The sequence below is a fragment of the Panthera onca genome, chromosome D4 (assembly GCF_046562875.1).
Source record: "Panthera onca isolate mPanOnc1 chromosome D4, mPanOnc1 haplotype 2, whole genome shotgun sequence".
NCBI classification, from domain to species: domain Eukaryota; kingdom Metazoa; phylum Chordata; class Mammalia; order Carnivora; family Felidae; genus Panthera; species Panthera onca.
Genome location: NC_138351.1, coordinates 32,077,650 through 32,097,775, shown reverse-complemented (window position 1 = coordinate 32,097,775; position 20,126 = coordinate 32,077,650). Strand labels below are relative to the sequence as shown.

The 20,126-nt window shown below is 36.2% G+C and overlaps 1 protein-coding gene across 6 annotated transcripts; it reads left to right on the top strand.

The window, feature by feature from the left end:
* The first annotated feature begins 1,401 nt into the window (after nucleotides 1-1,401).
* Nucleotides 1,402-19,957, top strand: ZNF658 (zinc finger protein 658). Of its 6 annotated transcripts, XM_078436874.2 has the most exons (7): nucleotides 1,459-1,565; nucleotides 3,583-3,681; nucleotides 3,853-3,911; nucleotides 5,604-5,757; nucleotides 8,966-9,092; nucleotides 9,389-9,484; nucleotides 16,150-19,957. In XM_078436874.2, the coding sequence occupies exons 4-7, from the start codon at nucleotides 5,746-5,748 to the stop codon at nucleotides 19,041-19,043; spliced, it is 3,129 nt and encodes a 1,042-aa protein (XP_078293000.2). In that variant the 5' UTR covers nucleotides 1,459-1,565; nucleotides 3,583-3,681; nucleotides 3,853-3,911; nucleotides 5,604-5,745; the 3' UTR covers nucleotides 19,044-19,957. The 6 variants fall into 6 exon arrangements, with proteins under 6 accessions (XP_078292999.2, XP_078292997.2, XP_078293000.2 ...); XM_078436871.2 differs by lacking the exon at nucleotides 5,604-5,757 and having other exon boundaries at nucleotides 1,411-1,513; XM_078436870.2 differs by lacking the exon at nucleotides 5,604-5,757.
* The last annotated feature ends 169 nt before the right edge of the window (nucleotides 19,958-20,126 follow it).

Sequence of the window (20,126 nt, the reverse complement as noted above, 5' to 3'; positions counted from 1 at the left end):
GTGTGGGATTCTCTCTCTCTCTCCCTCCCTCTCTGCCCCTCCCTGACTTGAGCTTTCTCTCTCTTTCAAAATAAATAAATAGACTTAAAAAAAAAAGGTATACTTCTGGAGGGGAAGTAAGCTCTCTTTAACCCTCCTCCCACCACCAACTCATTGTCCCTGCTCCCATTTTTACTGTGTATTAAAAATAAATTCAAACATTCTAGATATAGTAAAATGAGCATCGTATGCACATATTACAGATTTAACAATTCTTAACTTTGCCATATTTTCTTTTCTGTTTTGCTGCATTTTAGAAAGTAAATTATAAATATATGATTTAATAATTGAATTTTTTTTTATGTTTCAAGTTTCTATTTAAATTCCAGTTAGTGAACATTTAGTGCAATACTTTCAGGAGTAGAATATAGTGATTCACCACCCACACACAACACCCAGTGCTCACCCCAACAGATGCCTTCCGCAACACTCATCACCCATCCTGCCCATCCTCTGCCCACCTCTCCTCCCAGTACTCCCAGCACCCGCCAGTCCCCACAGTCAAGAGTGTCTCAGGGCCCCTGGGTGGCTCAGTCGATTAAGCATCTATTGATTACGCTCAGGTCATGATCCCAGGGTCATGCTCTCTCCTGCTCTGTTTCAAAATAAATAAGTAAAACTTAAAAAAAAAAAAAAAAGTCTCCCACAGTGAACCCCATCGCCCTTCTTATCTTTCCTTCCCCTATGTACATCTGTTCTGCCGCTCAAACTCCACATTTCTTTATGTATCTTTAAAAATAAGAACAATTTCCTACATTGTACAAATAATCACACTAACCAAAGTAATGGTAATTTTCCTTTATATTTCTAGTATCTAGGCTATATTCATGTTTCTCCAATTGTAGTCTCTTGTAGCTGTTGTTTTTTTCCAACTAGAATCCAACTGAGAACCATGCTTTGCAATATGTTGCCATGTCATAAAGTTAAAGTCTAATCCACGTATCTGGAGACTTAGGAAAAGTCTTCAAGGGTCAAGTCCAGTTGTCATGTCCCAAGGCGCTAATTGCGGGGGGGGGGGGGGGGGGGGGGGGAGGCTTCTAACATTACTTCCTGCAGTTTCCAAGTTTTGTGGGAAATGTAATCTTTTTTTAATGTTTATTTATTTTTGAGAGAGAGGGAGAGTGTGTGAGCCGGGGAGAGGCAGAGAGAGGGGGAGGGAGACAGAGGATTTGAAGCTGGCTCTGTGCTGACGGCGGGGCGGGGGTGGCGGGAGGCATACTGGACCGCAGGAAGGGTGAGATCACGACCTGAGCCAAAGTGGGATACTTAACCTACTGCGCCACCCAGGCCCCCTGGGAAATGTAGTTTTAAACGTCACGGGCCTACCGCGCAGCACTCTGGGAATCCAGCTTGGGGGCTCATTCTGCGCAAGTGCACATCCAGCCCTATCTCTTTCCGAGGGCCTTCCCTGCCTGAAGAGGACACGATCTCGGTTTCCTTGGGTCTGTGGGGGAATAGAGGCTGCGCGCCGGGGGTGAGAGCACTGGGGACACGGCTTCGCGAAGTGTGGGGCTCTGCTAGGTCGGGTAGGTTTGTGTGCGGCGAAAGCCAGGGGGAAGTTCGAGGAAGCTCCTGGCAGATTCTCCCCTCCTCCAGCCTCTGTGCATGTGCGGGGGGGGCGGGGGGGGGCGGGTGTTGGTTCCCACCTACTTCTGCGGAGCAGGTGGGGCTGAGTCCCCTGTCTGGAGAAGGTACTTCCTGTGGGTTCTGGGTGCTGGGACTGTGGGCAGTGGAAAGGGAATCCGCCTTTATGATGTTTTCGATGAACATGAGGCTACCAACAGTAGCTTGTGCATTAGTCTGAGAATTAAGTGTGTAAGTTACTGTCACAAGATGCTTTGTTCCCTTTGGTATTTTATTTAAGCCTCACAATTGCCTTTAACATTCCATGTTAAAAAGTGAAAGGAACTTACTGGGGACGGAATGATATACCTGAGGGCACGGCTGGTAGGTGAGAGAGGCTGGAATAAATACAAGTAGATTTTACTCCCTACTTTTTACTCTTTCCAATATCCATTCTGCCCCAAACCCAGAGGTGAAACCTCTGGAGCTCTTAGCAGAGTCCCCAAATTTTCAGAGGAGATATGATTGTGAAGTGAATATGGACAGAACCTCACAATGTGGTAAATATTTCCTGGGATTTGTGGATTCTTTTTAGAGCCCCTCCTTCAGACAGAGAGTCTTGAACCTTCCTGCACTAAGCTATCTCCATTCTCAGAGGCACATTCTGATAATCTAACGCAGTGCTGGCCAGTAGAAAGATAACACAAACCAACCATAATTTAAAATTTTTCAGTAGCAACAGTGAAAAGATTAAAGAGGTGAAATTTGTTTTACTGATGTGTTTAACTCAGTATATCCAAATTACTATTTTGATTTGTGAGTAGGCACACTTCAGGTGCAGTAGTTGCATGCAACTAATGACTACGTTACTGGATTTGTAGTGAATTCCAAAGTCACATTTAGAGTGTTAAATGGAGATTTCAAATGCAGTAAATTTGTTTCTCAGACCTGGATCCCAGCCCCTCTGGAGGAAAGTAGGTCTTAAGATAGGAAAATGAGAGCCCTAGAAACCATTGTCAGCTCTTCTGACAGATCCTTCACTGGAGTTTCAGAACAGAGGCAGAAGGTTCAGGAAAGGCACAGGTCCTGATTTTCTACACCAGAAGCAGTTCTTGATCCCTGTACAGCATGAGTGATGTATATTCAGGAGTATTTTCATGAATTGTGTAATTTTAAACAGCTAGCTTACCCCACCTCCACCGCCCCCCCAATAAATCCTGCCAAAATATGACTCTTGGTAATGTCATCACACCCCTGAAGCCATCACAGACTGGACAGTGGCACTGGACCTCCTTGCAGAAGGTGGTAACTTGAGGTTGAGAGGGGTGGGTTACTGTCATGCTGCACAGGAACAGGCATGTCACTGGATGGCTGGTGAGGACATGATGCCCAGGGACGATATAACCAGCCAGAACTGGTGAAATCTTAAACAGCACCCAGTTTCCTTCATTCTCCCCTCTTTCCAGATTCTGAGCTGCCCTCACTCTATGTCCATCAGCACATATGGCATCTAGTTATGCGATGCTCCCTCTTTCCTGAATGTAGGTAATAATAAAAGGAGAGTAGAAGAAAGGCGTTCTATATTGGACACTTTGGAAGCCCAAAATATTGGGCCTGAAAGAATGATTTTTGTAAAGACACCCAAGGCAGAATCAAGAACTAAGCACAGTACTGTTTACTTAAATAGATAAGTACTATAGGCATCTTATTAAAAAATATGTCTTATAAGTTGCAACCAAGTTAGAACAAAAAGTTAGAAAATATATTTCTTGCATAAAGCATCCCATCTTTGTTTTGGAGTTTTCTGGGGAAGTTCTAACTCAAGGTATAAAGACAACACAAACTTGATTAACAATCACATCTAAGTAATTTTTTTCACAGTTTAAATGAAGGTAGAAGGTTTTACCTTTGTATGCCTGAATTTGTTTAACCAATCTCCTTTTGTTTTATTTTGTGTTTTTTGTTGTTGTTCTTAATTAGAAGGGGACATAAATTGTTAATTCATCGACTTTTGAGTTACACAGCAGTGAAAAGACAAGTTTAAGCCGACATAATCATATTGGAGATGCACTTGTTCAGGTACTGCCTCTGTGTGGTCCCTCCTGTTCTTTCTCAAGAATGTCAAAAGGACATTCTTCTATAGGGAAACCTTTTTTTCTAGCTGGTGTTATAGAAATTTTTAGGCAAATGAAAATAGTTGTAAGGCAGACCAGGTTTCTCATAACTCTATTTTTCTTTCCTCTTCCCCAGGAGAACCTTTTCATTTCTTTACATTCTTCAAGGAGCAGCAGAAAATGAACATAGCTCAGGTGAGTTCTGTTTTAATAATCTGTTTGTTTTACAGTAGATTTTATAAGGGCTTAGGTGTCTATTCACATGGAAAAGTAAAAATAGAAATGGATCAGATGCCTTCATAGGTGGAGATACAGATGAAGAGCAGAGCAAAGGTAGCATGTGGATATATGTAGATGCTCTTATATTACAATTTTATCAAATTGGAGCTCTAAATTTATTTTTGAATTTTTGGTAGCCATGTCAGAGTGTTAGACAAACAATGCTTTTAAAGGTCAACACTGATGAGATGATTATGCAAACTGATACCTCATAGAATGTTAAGACATTTGAAGTTCAAAAAAAATCTGTTTATCTTTTTTTTTTTAATTTTTTTTTTAACATTTATTTATTTTTGAGACAGAGAGAGAGCATGAACAGGGGAGGGTCAGAGAAAGAGGGAGACAGAATCTGAAACAGGCTCCAGGCTCTGAGCTGTCAGCACAGAGCCCAACGCGGGGCTCGAACCCACGGACTGCGAGATCATGACCTGAGCCGAAGTCGGACGCTTAACCGACTGAGCTACCCAGGCACCTCCCAAAAAATCTGTTTTTCGAGTAGGTGATTTAGTTAACAATTTGTCAGTAATAACTCTAAAATAATATAGAACATTGTCTCTACTTGTTCTTCAGTAAAAGTAGAAGACATAATGCTAAATGTGAACTTGGTCAATTCTATTTTCCAGAAATTCAAACATAAGAGTTGAATAAGACATTTTTTCTGATGAATCAACTGAATATCCTTAAAATTACTGTCCATAAATATTTTGAGTACCCTTGGTATTTGGATTGCTCAGCAGACAATTTAAAATTGTGTTCTGTTTCAAATGTTTAAATACTTTCTGTTCACACTTGGTTTCTCTCCCACTTGCCTGTCATATCCAGTGACCAGAGACTTGACTGTGATCACATCCTTGAGTCTTGTCAAGTCCTTTCTTTACCTGACTTTTCTGAGCACTTGTCTCTGCTTCTCACTCTGCCCTTCTGGAAAATTTCTTTGTTAGTGTCTGTGACACCCTCCACTGGCTTTTTCCTTCCCCTGCTACTATCTTTGTGGAGTCATCTACTTTCCCTTGTACTTTCATGTGGCTCATCCCCCATTTTTGTCCTTGGCCTTTAATCTGCTCTATTATCTTGGTATGGTTTTATTCTCTTTATTTTTATCTAAACTTTATTGAGATTCAGGTCATATACCATGCCATTCACCCATTTTAAGTGTAGAATTCAGTGATGTTTTAGTGTAAATGTGCAGATATCACCACACTCAATTTGAAAATACTTTCATCACCTTAAAAAGCACCTCTACATTTTATCCCTTCTCATCTGCTCATTTGCCTCTAAGCCCCAAGCAACCACTAATCTATTTTCTGTCTGTATAGATTTGCTGACTCTATTATTTCTTGTAGGAGGGTTCTGCCTATGACAAATTTTGTTTTTGTTTATCTAGGAGGGTTTTAATTTTTCTATTTTTACTAGTTATATAATTCTTGGTTGACAACTTTTTTTCTTTCAGCATTTGTCATACATCATTTCATTACCTTCTGTCCTCCATGGTTTCTGATTAGTAATCTGTTTTTAATACTGTTGTACATGATGAGTCACTTCATTCTTGCTACTTTCAGTATTGTCTCTTTGTCTTTGTATTTGACTGTTTGATTTCCATGTGTTTAGGTGTGGATCTCGAACTCTAAATTTATCCTACTTGAAGTTTGTTGAGCTTCTTGGATTTGTAGATTAATGTTTATCATGAAATTTGGAGACTTCTTGGCCATTGTTTCTTCAAATATTCTTTCAGACTTTCTGTTTGGGACTCATGCATATGTTGGTAAGCTTAATGCTATCCCATATTTCATTTTCTGTCATTATTTTTTTTTTGTTTCTCACACTACATAATTTCAGTGGGCATATTGTCCACTTTGTTCATTCTTTCTTTCACCTGCTCAAATCTGCTGTTGAACCCCTCTGGTGAAATTTTGATTTAGTTCTTATATTTTTCAACTCTTGAGTTTCTATATAATTTATATTTGTTATATTTCTATCTCTTTATTGATATTCTTTATTTAGTGAAATTTTTTTTTTATATTTTCCTTTAGTCCTTGGACATTGTTTTCTCTAGGTATTTGACCATATTTAAAATAGCTGATGTAAAGTTATTGCCTAGTAAGTCTATGTCTGCTTCCTTAGGAGCAGTTTCTATTAATTATACCTTTTCTGCACATATGTCTTTCTTTCTTTTCTTGTTTACTAATATTTTTGTTGCAAATTGGACATTTTAAATAAAATAATGTGACAACTCGAGAATTTCTCCTCTCCACAGGGGTCATTGTCAAAATTTATTTTGTTCAGTGACTTTTTAAAAAATTCCGTAGAGCCTGTTTCTTGTCATCTGAGGCAGCTAAAGTTGTCTACAGAAATTTCTTTAAATGCCTAGAACCAGTAAATTTTCCAGTCTTTGCTAAGGAGATCTGTGCATGTTTGGGAATTCCTTCTACAGTCAGACAGGCAGTTAATAACTCTGCATTAACCTACACTTCCTTCTAATGCCAAACTCAGAGTCACCTAGAATTGACAGCTTAGACCCTTCTCACATCTTTCCTGAGCATACTCACAGCCTTGGGTGTATGCACAGCTCTGTGCAAGTATATGACCTCCTAGATTTCAGGAATATATCAGAGCTTTTCAAAACATTTATGGACATCTCATTATCCAGCTTTTCCTTTCAAGCTTCTTAGTTAAGCCATTAATTGCCCCAGCTGTTATCTACCACCTCAGATAGCCATTAAGTTAAACAAATGCCTTTAGTTGTTGTTGTATTTAATGTTTATTTATCTTGAGAGAGAGAAAGCATGTGCATGTGGGAGGAGCAGGGAGAGAGGTAAAGAGAGAATTCCAAGCAGGCACCATGCTGTTCGCACAGAGCCATTGCAGAGCTCAATCCCACAAACTGTGAGGTCATGACCTGAGCCGATACCAAGAGTCGGACACTTAACCGACTGAGCCACCCAGGTGCCCTGCCTTTAGTTGTTTTTGACAAATACCTGTGAGAATAAGGCTTTTCACGCTCTGAGCTAGCTCAAACAAAGGCATCCTGATAAGCAGGGTCTTTTAGGAAACCACCAAACAGGTCAAATAATGACAGTTTTCTGTGAATGAGGCTTTGATGGATCTCCAACCCAGTTCTGCTGTTGTTGTGGTTGCCAGGCTTCTGGTTGCAGACCATTGGTTCTCAAACTACTGCAGAGTTGGGAGAGAGAGGGATGGGAACAGGGTAAGTTAAAAGGATATGGATCAGCATTCTTATTATGATTCCGCTGGTTTTTTTTAATGTTTTGGAGATAGCCTTTGTTAATTTCTATAATTTTGCCAGTTTTTTCATTGTTATTTATGGGCGAGAGAAATTTCTTAGATCCTTCAACATTTAATATTTACGTCACTTGTTAGCTTATTTTTTTTTAATCCAAGTGATTTCATTAAGTCAGATAGTAAAGAGATTGGCAAAATGAAAGCAATGCCACTTTTCTCACTAATTTTTTTAGTTTTGGAGGATATAATTAAAAAATTTTTTTAGATTAAATTTTATGAGGGGTATTCCTGTTCTTTTGTTTTTTTTAGTTACCAGCTACTACTACTGAGTTTCACACACAGGAGGTACTCACTTAGTAATACCGAAGACATGAATGAACAAATAATTGGATACATAACAGGGGGGAAAAAACTTGCTTCTATCCTATTATTTCTTAGTCTTTTTCTTTTTCTTTCCTATTTATAATTGTGATAAGAACACTTACATGAGATCTACTCTCTTAGCACATTTTTTATGTGTATAGTACAATACTGTTAACTATAGGTGAGCTACACAGCAGATCTCTAGAACTTAATGATTTTGCATAACTGAAACTTTTTACCAATTGAACAGCAACTCCCCAATTTCCCCTCCTCCCAGCCCCTTTGAAGTGCTTTGTTGTGGAAATTTTCCCTTTTCTCGTTTTCTAAGATTCTACCCTTTCCTGACTCTTACTACTTTTCAGAAAACTTTTTATTTAGCTTTGTGGCCTATACTTTATTTGCCACCCTCTTTAATATTCAGGCTTCCTCAAATTCTGTTTGGTATTTTTCTTTCCTCAGTCCCATATAGGATGCATAGCAAGCATATAGCTCAAATTGTTGTCTGTTTGCCTCTTAAAATTTTAGGTACAACCCAAATTGCTAATAAGTCCTAAATTCTTGCCTTCATTTTAGACCTCGCTTCTGTGTTCTAAAACCATGTGTATACTAGTTTAAGAGATAGGTCCGGTTTTATGTTCACAGACCCTTCAAGAACAACATGAACAGATCTGTTCACTCAAACTTCTAACATTTATTTTCCTTTTGTTTCCTAAATGTCAGTGTTTAGCATCAACATTCCAGAAGCTGCTCGTACAGTTAGACTAGGTGGTTGCACAAGAAGGTAGTTATCAAATTGGTTTTTGCTGCTGCTCTGTGATTATATCCCTATCATTATATTCATTGTTGTTACTTCAGTTAAAATAATGTTCTCTTATATTGCTCTCTATGGTTCCAACTGCCTGGTAAGTTGTTCTTTGCTCTTCATGAACTCTAGATTTATGTTATCTTTACGTATTTATTTATACCTAAGTTTGATTGTGTAAAATATCTTCACAGCTTACATGTTATCTCTTCTTTGTCTCTCATTATTTACAATGATGATGCCTGAAGAGGGAATGAACATCTTAGAATTCTCTAAATACCCACGGTAATCACTTGGGATGTAGAGGAAGAATTGTAGGAAGCCTCTATACGTTGAATTTTTTTGTCTTAAAAAAATCTATGGTTTATAAACAGATATAAATGAATTATAGTAAGTTAAAAATCTTGATAACTGATTAACTCCACAAAGACAAAATTAGGTCAGAAATAGATGCCTTTTAAACCATTTGTTTTAAAGCTTAAAAGTAAACAGGAAAAATAGTAATTCTTAAAGATACTTTCTTTTCACTTAATTCTGAATCCGTGAATAAAATGTATTGTCACAGGGGTCTGTGTCATTCGAAGACGTGGTTGTCGAATTTACCCAGGACGAATGGCAGTACATGAGCCCTGCTCAGAGGACACTGTACAGAGATGTGATGCTGGAGAACTATAGCCACCTCATCTCAGTGGGTAAGCATACCTTAGTATGTGACTTCCTCTAGGTTACGTTTACTTTTTTTTTTAAAGTTAACAAAACACATGGACTCTTTGTAGAGATTAATGTTGTACAGGCTTTTGAGTAAGAGGTCCAAGATAACTGAAGCCTTTAAGGAAACAGAAACAATGTTTATGTTACTACTTTCCATGGAAAACTTCAATTGAGCACATTATTTTGCTTCTCTTGCTACTGTTAACTTTCTACACCTTTGGAAACCAAAAAGCCAATGGATCTGGTCTATATATACCCTCAATTGTCATGTTTACAGGGTATTGCTTGACCAAACCCAAGATGATCTTCAGGTTGGAGCAAGAAGAAGAGCCCTGGTCCTTAGAGGAAGAATTCCTAAACCAGAGGTACCCAGGTGGGTGAGCACTGACAAAAGGAAACACTTGGGGTAGTTCAACTTTTAGGGGAATACCTTCGAAAGTTTGTTTTATCCTTTTAAACAGCTCTATTGAGATAGTTTACATATTGGACAATCCACCCATTTAAAGAGTACAATTCGGTGGCTGTTCATATATTCACAGATACATGTAAACATAACCACACTCCCATTTTCATCACCTCAAAAAGAAACCTTATACCCTTTAGCTATTGTCTCCCTTCCTCCTGTCCCCTACAGCCTTAGCAGTCACTAATCTACTTTCTGTCTCTATAGATATGCCTATTACATTTCATGTAAATGGAATCACACATTATGTGGTCTTTTATGATTGGTTTCTTTCACATAGGATTACAAGATTCATATGTATCAATATTTCATCCTTTGATTGACAAAATAAGGTCTCATTGTTTGTTCATTCTTCAGTCATTAGATGTTTGGGATTCTACCTTTTGGCTATTATTGAATAATGCTAATAGAAACATTCATTTACAAGTTTTTGCATGGATTTATGCTTTTTTTGACATGTGTTTTTATTTATTGAGTTATACTTAAGAATGGAATCACTGGGTTTTATGGTAACTATTTCAGGAAACTCCAGACTATTTTTCACAGTGCCTGCACCATTTTTCATTCCTAATGACAGCATATGAGGGTTCTGATTTTTCCACATCTTCACCAATAATTGTTATTATCTGACTTGTAGCCATCCTAGTAAAAGAGAAGTGATGTATTATTTAAGTTTTGATTTGCATTTCTGTATTAGTCATCTGGCCTGGCATAATAAAATACCATAGTCTGGGTGGTTTAAACAACAGACATTTTTCATAGTTCTGGAGGCTGGAAGTCCAACATCAAGGTGCCAGCATAGTTAATTTCAGTGAGGCATCTTCCTGGCTTGCAGAGGACTGCCTTTGACTATGCCTTCATATGGCCTTTCCCGTGTACTTGCATGGAGAGAAAGAGAGCTGTGATGTCTCTTCCTATTCTTATAAGGACACCAACCCTATAAGAGTTGGAGCTGTACCATTATGACTTCATTTAGCCTTAATTATTTCTCCAAAGGCCTTATCACCAAATTACATTGAGGTTGAGGGCTTCAACATATGAATTGCAATTCAGTCTATGACAATTTACCTGTTCACTAGTGATGTCAAGCATTTTTTCATGTGCTTGTTAGTATTTGTGCAAACTAATAAACAATTTCAAGAATTTCAAAAATTATAGTTTCAACTTAACTCTTAGAGCAAAAAGGTAAAATCATCCTGAGCGTGTTTACTGAAAGTTTTTGTTGTGAAACTATTAAAACAGATTGCATAACATAAAAATTGACATAATTTTTGGACCATGCATGTTTCCCAGTCACTAAATATAAATGATTTGATCATATTAGTTAGCTAAAAAAGATATTCCTAAATAAGTATCTTTGAAAGATTGTAATAAAAGGATAGTAAAGTTATTAAGGCAAAAATAAAATAGTTTAGGCGGGCGCCTGGGTGGCTCAGTCGGTTGGGCGGCCGACTTCAGCTCAGGTCATGATCTCATGGTCCGTGAGTTCGAGCCCCACGTCGGGCTCTGTGCTGACAGCTCAGAGCCTGGAGCCTGTTTCGGATTCTGTGTCTCCCTCTCTCTGACCCTCCCCCGTTCATACTTTGTCTCTCTCTGTCTCAAAAATAAATAAACGTTAAAAAAAAATTTTTTTAAAAATCAAATAGTTTAGGGTTTCATGTTATCATTCAGGTTTGAATTTAGGCAATAAATGCATAACTTAAAAAAAAACGCCCTCTAGTCAAGAGCACAAGTTACGCATTTGAATGACTACACCAAACAATATCATACCAATTATCATAAAACACAAAATAATGGAGTACTAAGAATTTAAAATTCACCAGTATTAGGAGGTAATAATGTACTTTATCTGATTATATTAGACATGCTATGAACATTAAATAAGTATGCCTATATAAACGTAGATGATATTTATATTAAAGGGAACCATATATTTGTACATGTATCCTGAAATCAAAGAACAAGCCTTTCAAGTTCCCATGGATTTATTATAAGATAGTGAAATGCAATATTAGTCTAAAAAAGAAAACCTCAGTAAATCCAAATTAGAATCCCATAAATAGTAATCTGAACATATTTTGATAAATCTAGAAATTAATGATAACATGAGTAAAAAAAATCTATTGATATGGATATTTCAAAGATTACCTCTTTTAAACAACATATAAATACAAAAGGATATCAAATCCAAAATTGCATGACATTTATAAAAATAAATATGCATATTATTAACATTAGGATATGTGTAAGTTAATGAACAGAGGTAAATTGGTAGTCTCCTAGTAATAAATTAAGCAAGAACAATAACAAAAATGTACTAATACAAGCAGAATTTAAGAGTGAAATTAAAAATTAATAAACTGGAGGATTGAGAAATTGTCGTATGTTTCTTAGAATAAAAAACAGTAAAATGAATGAGCTAACCCTAACAAAAACAAAAGAAAAGAAGCACTTATGTGATAAATTCAAGATTGTAAAATTTAATGCAATATCAAAGCAAATCTCATTCATAGAAGTGATGTGATAGGATTTGCTCTGTTAGATATGTAAAGCTGTGAGAGTTAAGTAGTATGAAACTGGAGGTGGGATAGTTTAATATAATAGTGAAACAGAAAAGAAAGGTCAAGAAAAACACATATGCTTTATAGATAATTGGTCTTTGACAGGTGGTTCTATTCCCACAGATCAGTGGAGAAAGAATCTTGAGGTAATCTTTTGGATCTACATGAAAAATGAGATTCAGGTGGCTTAAAGTCCTGATTTTCAAAGCAAAACTAGAAATATTCTATATGATAATGAGAATGTGTTCATGACTCTGCTTAGGGAAGAAATTAATAAGATATAAAAAGTATTAACTGGGGGAAAGATGGAGTAATGTATTTTGTTTTACTCTGCCCACTAAGTACAGCAAAATGTATACGTGTGTGTGTGTGTGTGTGTGTGTGTGTGTGTACAGACATAAACATAGACCTATATATATGTATATGCATATTATATATAAAAGTATATATATATATATATATATATATATATATATATATATATTTGTATGTTTAGAGAGAGAGAGAGAGGGAGAAAGAGACAGAGAGAGAGGGAGAGAGGGGAAATGTAACATTCTGATAGATAACAAAACAATGAAGGTGAACTAGGGGCCTTGGCACTTGATAAAATACAGGGTGGTTAGTGTTAGGAAAATGCTGGTAGGGACCCTGATCTCTTACCCTTCTCCATTGTTAATAGAGCAACCCACTCCTCCAACTCCCAAAGGTGTCTGTGGAAGTTTAGTCCACACTTGGCAGTAGTGAAGCTGCACTCCACTTCTTTTGTTGGCATGATTTCAGAAGAGGTTGGCTAATACTGAACATTAATTTTGATAAGTCCTATTTATTAATTTTTTCTTAAGGATCATGCATTTGTTGTGCTGTCTAGAAGTATCAAAACTCAAAGTAACACAGATTTATTCATGTTTTCTTCTAGAAATTTTTAAATTTCACATTTTATATTTTATGATCCACTTGGTGTTAGTTTTCATAGACAGGATGAGTTATGTGTTAAGTTAAAATTTTTGAAAAGGGGAGTCTAGTTATTCTAGCACCATTTTATTGAAAAAATTATCATTTCCTATTGAATAGCATTTCCATTGTTCTTAGAAAATGGATGAACATATATTTTGTATATGGTACATAAGTATAAATATATGTGTATATTTGTACTTTTATTCTGTACGTTTTAGACTATATATTTCTGTGGTATCTCTATTCTTTTTTATTTATCTACATATTTATCCTTCCCCAGTACCACATTAATTTTATTACTCTAGATTCTTAATTAGACCTTGAAGTCAGGTAATGTGAGTCCACCAATTTTCTTATGTATAAATTTTAAAATGATCTTCTTGATATTTACAAAAAGCATGCCAGCTATTCAACTGGGATTGTATTGAATTTATAGATCAAAAGAGGATTGATATCTTAACAATATAGATTCTTCCAATCAATAAAGAACATATACATATCCTTTTATTTATGGTTTATTTGATTCTTTTTATCAGTAGTTTTCAGCAGATACCAAGTATTTTGTTTTTTGTTTTTTCAGCACTATGGTAAATCATATTCCTTGTCAGATTTAAAATTCCAGTGATAATTGCTTGTATATGATTGGCTTTTGTATATTGGCTTTGCATTTTGCCTTGCTGAAAACAGTTATTAGTTAAGGAGCTCTTTTGAAGATCTTCTTGGGGCTCTCTGGGTAGACTTACTGTGTATCGTTTATTTCTATTCTTGCTTTATTGCATTGGTTGGAACTTCCACAGTCTGGAATAGAAGTGCTGAGGGTAGACAGCCTTGTCTTTTTCCAATCTTAGTATTCAGTCTCTTATTCTTAAGTAAGTCTCTTATTCTTAATTATGATATTAGATACAGGCTTTCTGTATATTCCCTTTATAATAGGTTAATGGATGGAATTTGAATTTTGTAAAATATTTTTTCCCTTAAATGATGTGATTTGTCTTCATTCTTTAGATGATTAAGATGATGGATTACATTGATTGACTTTTAAATATTGCAATAGTATTCTTGGGATGAACCCCCACTTGATCCTGATAAATCATTTCTTTTCATATATAGTTCTTTTTGATGCTTTTTTTTTGAGGATTTTTACATTTATGTCATGAGGGATATTGGTCTGTAGGTTTCTTTTCTTGTGTTTTCTAGAAGAAATTATGTAAAATTGGTATTTTATTATTATTATTATTATTATTATTATTATTATTTTTAATGTTTGGCAGAGTTCACTAGTTACTACCATCTGATCCTGGAGCAGTTTCTTGGAACTACATCTTTGTCAATCACATATTCAGTTTCTCAGATGCTGACCTGTTGTGTTACCTCTTCCTTCATGAGTTAATTTGGTAGTTTTTTCAAATGAAATTTGTCCATTTCACTTAAATTGTCAAACTTACGGGCATAGAGTTTCCCCTAATATTCTTTTACTGTCTTTTTAGTATCGTATCAGTATTTATGTCCCCTCTTGCATTTTTTTCTGATATTAATACTGTGTGTCTTCTCTTTTTTCTTCTTGGTTCTAGCACTTAAAAAAAATCTTCAATGAACTAAGCTTTGGTTTCATTTTTTTCTCTGCTTTTCATTTCCATTTTCATTGTCATCTTTAGTCTTTATTATTTTCTTTTTTCTTTCTTTAGATTTAATTTGTTCTCTTTGTCAAGTTTCTTAAAGTAGAAGCTTAGGTGACTGATTAGAGGTCTTTCTTTTCTAATATAAAAGATTGTAAGCTATGAATTTATCTCTGAGAACTACTTTAGCTGCATCCCACAAATTTGTATATGTTCTAAACAGTTTTTCATTCAATTCTAAACATCTTAATTTCTTGGGAGATTTTCTCTTTGACTAATGGATTAATTGGAAGTATATTAACTTACAAATATTTCGTGTCTCTCCAGGTAACTTTGTGTTAATCATTTCTAGTATAATTTCTCTGTGGCTTGAGATTATACTTTATACAATTTCTGTTCTTTTATATTTGTAAAGATTTTTCTTGTAGTCCATGATGTGGTATGCCTTGATGAATATTTTATGTATATTTAAGAATAATATGAATTAAGCTATTTTTAAAATGTTCTTGGATTTTGAGAGTATAGTTATTCTAAATGCTGCTGCATCCCTTCTAGCTATAATATTGTATTCCTGCCTCTTTTCCCTTTTTTCCTTCCCCTACCTGCTGTGTTGTCACAAGTACCCTAAAACAGATTTATTTCTTTTGCAGATTCCATGGAGTAGATAGGAATGTAGTTTTAGGAATAGTTGCGGTAGTGATTGTTGTTACCATCCCTGAATGTCCTATAAATAGAACTTGCTTAGGATTCTTCATGATCTTTCCACTAAGCTCTTGGTTTGGCTCATGGAAAGAAATTTTGCAAGTGTCCAGTCCTTTGTACCTGTGGCAATGGAACTTTCATTTCCTGTTAAACCTATCTAGAACCACAGGGAAATATTCCATTTTTGTTAGGCTTGAGTAGGGTGCATATTGTCAAAAAGATTTTCTGTTCTGTTAGACTATCTTTATTTCAGACCTTTGGCCAGAAGGAATAGGGTTTTCTTGTAGCTCTTTTTGTCTGTGTGTTGTTGACTTTGGATTGCAGGCTTCTCCAACACTCCAGTACCCCATATAAGAATTATGGGAAACAGAAAAGCCTTGAAATCCTCTGCCATGTCATTTCTTGAGTCCCAAAGTTCCACATTCCATTTTGTAGCATCTTACTTTTTTATTTATTACTGATTGATTTATTGATTTTCCAGGGATATTTTAATTGTAAGAGGGAGGACTTGGGAAGATAGCTACTCCATCTTGGCCAGCACTGGAAATAATACCTGTTTTCTTTAAATAACATGGATGAAGAGAGAGAGAGTATATTTCTTTTTCTCTGTGTGTATGAATTACTAATCTCTGGGAATGTGACCTGTAACAGTAGATTACAATACATAACAAACATATGGCTATAAATTCCTTTCCATAAGAAATGTAAGATACAGAGATGTTTTCTATTTTTCTCATTTTAGGATATTTCAGCATTGATATTCACATTGAGGAGAACCAGGAAAAACAAGAGAAACCTCTGTGGCAAGTAATACTCACTAATAACAAAACATTGAGTAAAGAAGAGCAGAAAGTCTTAGAAAAACCATTTAATCTGGATATAACTCCAAATTCTTCAGGAAATATGCCTTGTAAATATGACTCATGTAGAATGAATTTGCCAGGTGTTTCTGAATTAATTATTTGTGATAGAAACTATTCAAGAAAGAAGGCTGATTACATAGATGTATGCAAAAAATTGAAGCTTGATACTAAGCATGAGAAAACTTACACTGGAGAGAAGTCTTACAGATATAATAAAAATGTAAAACCTCTCAGTTATTGGAAAAATCATCAGAAACTTCAAACCCTGGAACAATCTTTTGAATGTAATGAATTTGGGAAAATTTTGCATGATAAGACTGTTTGTGTTATGGGAGAGGAATCCTATAAGGATGATGAATTTAGGAAAAACTGTGATAACTACATGAGAACTGGCACAAAAGAGAAATGCTTTCATCTTAATGAATGTAGGAAATCCAAAACCACTATTGAGAATTATAATAAAGTTCACGTGGCTGTGGCACACTATGAATGTAATGAAAGTGGGAATAACTTCAGCAGTATCTCATCTCTCACTCAATCTCAGAGAACTGCTACAGAACAGACTAGTTTTGCAAGCAATAAGTGTGACGAAAACTTGAGCCAGAGCTCAGCCCATATAGTACAAAAAAAGACACAAACTAGAGATGAATTTTGTGTGTATAATGGATGTATAAATACCTTCTACCAGAAATTAGACCTTATAGTATGTCAGAGAACTCACACAGAAGAGGAATTGTACCAGCGTGGTAAATACAGGAGGTCCTTCCATCAGAACTTAGCCCTTAGTGTACATCAGCAAAGTGAAACTGGAGAGAAGTCATTTGAATGTAATGAATGCAAGAAATCCTTTTACCAGAAAGTACAACTCATTCATCATCAGAGGACCCATCCAGGGGAGAGACCTGAGGAATGTGGGGAATCTTTTTGTTCAAATTCACACCCTATTCATTATCCTGGAACTGATATAGGGGTCACTCTCTATGGATGTAGTAAATGTGAGAAAACTTTCTGTCAGAAGTTAAACCTCAGTGAAAATCTGACAGTTCACACAAAGGAGACACCTTATGATAATAGTGGATGTGGGAAATCTTACAAGAAGTCTGCTCTCGTAGTATGCCAAAGAACACACACAGGGATGAAACTCTGTCAAAGTAATGTATATGGAAAAACATTCTCCAAGACGTCACATATCAGAGAACATCAGAGAATTCACACAAGGGAGAAATCCTACAAATGTATTGAATGTGGGAAAGCTTTCTCTAAGACATCACATCTCAGAGCACATCAGAGAATTCACACAGGCGAAAAACCCTACAAATGTGTTGAATGTGGGAAAACTTTCTCTCATAAGACACACCTTAGTGCACATCAGAGAATTCATACCGGGGAGAAACCCTATGAATGTAATGGATGTGGGAAAACTTTTGCTGATAATTCAACCCTCAGAGCACATCAAAGAATTCACACAGGGGAGAAACCCTATGAGTGTAATGAATGTGGGAGGCCTTTTACCCATATATCTGTTCTCAGAGCACATCAGAGAATTCATACCGGTGAGAAACCCTATGAATGTAATGACTGTGGGAGATCTTTTGCCCATAATTCAGCCCTTAGAGCACATCAGAGAATTCACACAGGAGAAAAACCCTATGAGTGTAGTGACTGTGAAAAAACTTTTGCCCATAATTCAGCTCTCAAAGTACATCAGAGAATTCACACAGGAGAGAAACCATATGAATGTAATGAATGTGCAAAAACTTTTGCCCATAATTCAGCCCTCAGAGCACATCAGAAAATGCACACAGGGGAGAAACTCTATGAATGTAATGAATGTGGGAAAACTTTTTCACAGAAGACACACCTCAGTACACATCAGAGAATTCACACAGGTGAGAAACCTTATGAATGTAGTGAATGTGGGAAAACCTTCTCTCAGAAATCATACCTCAGTGGACATGAAAGAATTCACAAAGGGGAAAAACCTTATAAATGTAATGAATGTGGGAAAACATTTGTTTATAAGGCAGCTCTCATTGTCCATCAAAGAACTCACACAGGAGAGAAACCCTATGAATGTAATGAATGTGGGAAAACTTTCTCCCAAAGGACACACCTCTGTGCACATCAGAGAATCCACACAGGGGAGAAACCTTATGAATGCAATGAATGTGGGAAAACTTTTGCTGATAATTCAGCCCTCAGGACACATCAGAGAATTCACACAGGGGAGAAACCCTATGAGTGTAGTGAATGTGGGAAAACTTTCTCCAAGACATCACACCTCAGAGCACATTTGAGGACTCAGACAGGGGAGAAACCCTATGAATGTAATGAATGTGGGAAAACTTTTTCCCAGAAGTCATATGTTATTGCACATCAGAGAATTCATACAGGTGAGAAACCCTTTGAATGTAATATATGTGGGAAACCTTTTGCCCATAATTCAACTCTCAGAGTACATCAGAGAATTCACACAGGTGTAAAATCCTATGAATGTAATGAATGTGGGAAGACTTTCTCCCAGAAGTCACACCTAAGTGCACACCAGAGAATTCACACAGGGGAGAAACCCTATGAGTGTAATGAATGTGGGAAAGCTTTTGCACAAAATTCAACTCTCCGAGTACACCAGAGAATTCACACAGGAGAGAAACCCTATGAATGTAATGAATGCAGAAAAACTTTTGTCCGTAAGGCAGCTCTTAGAGTACATCACACCAGAATGCACACCAGAGAGGAAACCCTTACATGTAGTGAATTTGGGAAGTCCTAATGGGACTCAGATCTTATTGGATAACATATATTAAAGAAGCTCATGTCACATAGACTGGCAAATTGTTTCCTTTTCCACTAGGCACATCCATAGCTTGTCTAATTTCACAATCTGTCCTTCATTCAAGTGAGGCTGGTCATGGAATATGACACTATTACATTTAATCTAAGTCTAACCTTCAGAAGTCACCTTACATTCTTTCTGTCTTATACTGTATAGAGATATTTCCAGGGCAGACTTCAGTGCCATGTATTAAATATGGTAGAACATAAGGTGAAAGAAGCCAAATCTGAATAACTGGGTGAAACAGCATCTCCACTAACATCTTCACAAATTGGCTTAAAAGAAAAACATCAAGTTGTACTCTGTTGAGCTTTTACGGATTTTGTTCTATTGGTTAAACACACATAGCTTAGATAATTCTGTTATGGTGGGACAAAACCCTATGAATATAAATGTCAGGAAGACCTATAAAATTCAGCCTGTCACTATGTATCAGAGATTTCATATGAGGAGAAAAGCTGTCAACATCTTGAGTGATCAGAAGCCTTCATTAAAAATTAGAGAAATCTCAGGGAAAAACACAAAAGCCTTTACTAGATGTTAAACATCAAATAATTAAGATTTGACCAAAATCTTATAATTTGATAATTTATATTTTAATGCATATTGAACAGTTGTTTCAGATTTTTTTTCCTGAGGAAATGTATCAGTTTCAGAATTGAAGATAAAATCTTCACCCAGAACTGTTGTACCTAAATTTGTGATTTATATATAACTTCAAGTTTTATAGAAAATATATAATAAAATATTCACCTGTACAGAAACTCACTGTGGAATGTGAAGTTTTAAAGATGGAGGAATAACTTAAATTCTGTGTACAACCCCAATAAATGTTTGTGGCTAGTCTCTGAGCTATGTGGTACATCTGTATTAGTTTGTGTAATAATTTATTATTGGTGATGAGTTCTAGTAGAAGACAGCAACCAAACCTCCTCTGGACCTAATCCATTTTCCTTTTTGATTTATAATTTATGTTCTTCTGTTGGCTTCCTTCAGCTTGATGCTGTTGATGCTGTGAGA

Bases quoted from the DNA above. Each gene is read 5' to 3' on its own strand.
- ZNF658 (XM_078436873.2), top strand. The intron at 9,093-9,388 runs GTAAGCATACCT...TCATGTTTACAG, and splicing joins TAGCCACCTCATCTCAGTGG to GGTATTGCTTGACCAAACCC. The intron at 9,485-16,149 runs GTGGGTGAGCAC...TTCTCATTTTAG, and splicing joins CCTAAACCAGAGGTACCCAG to GATATTTCAGCATTGATATT.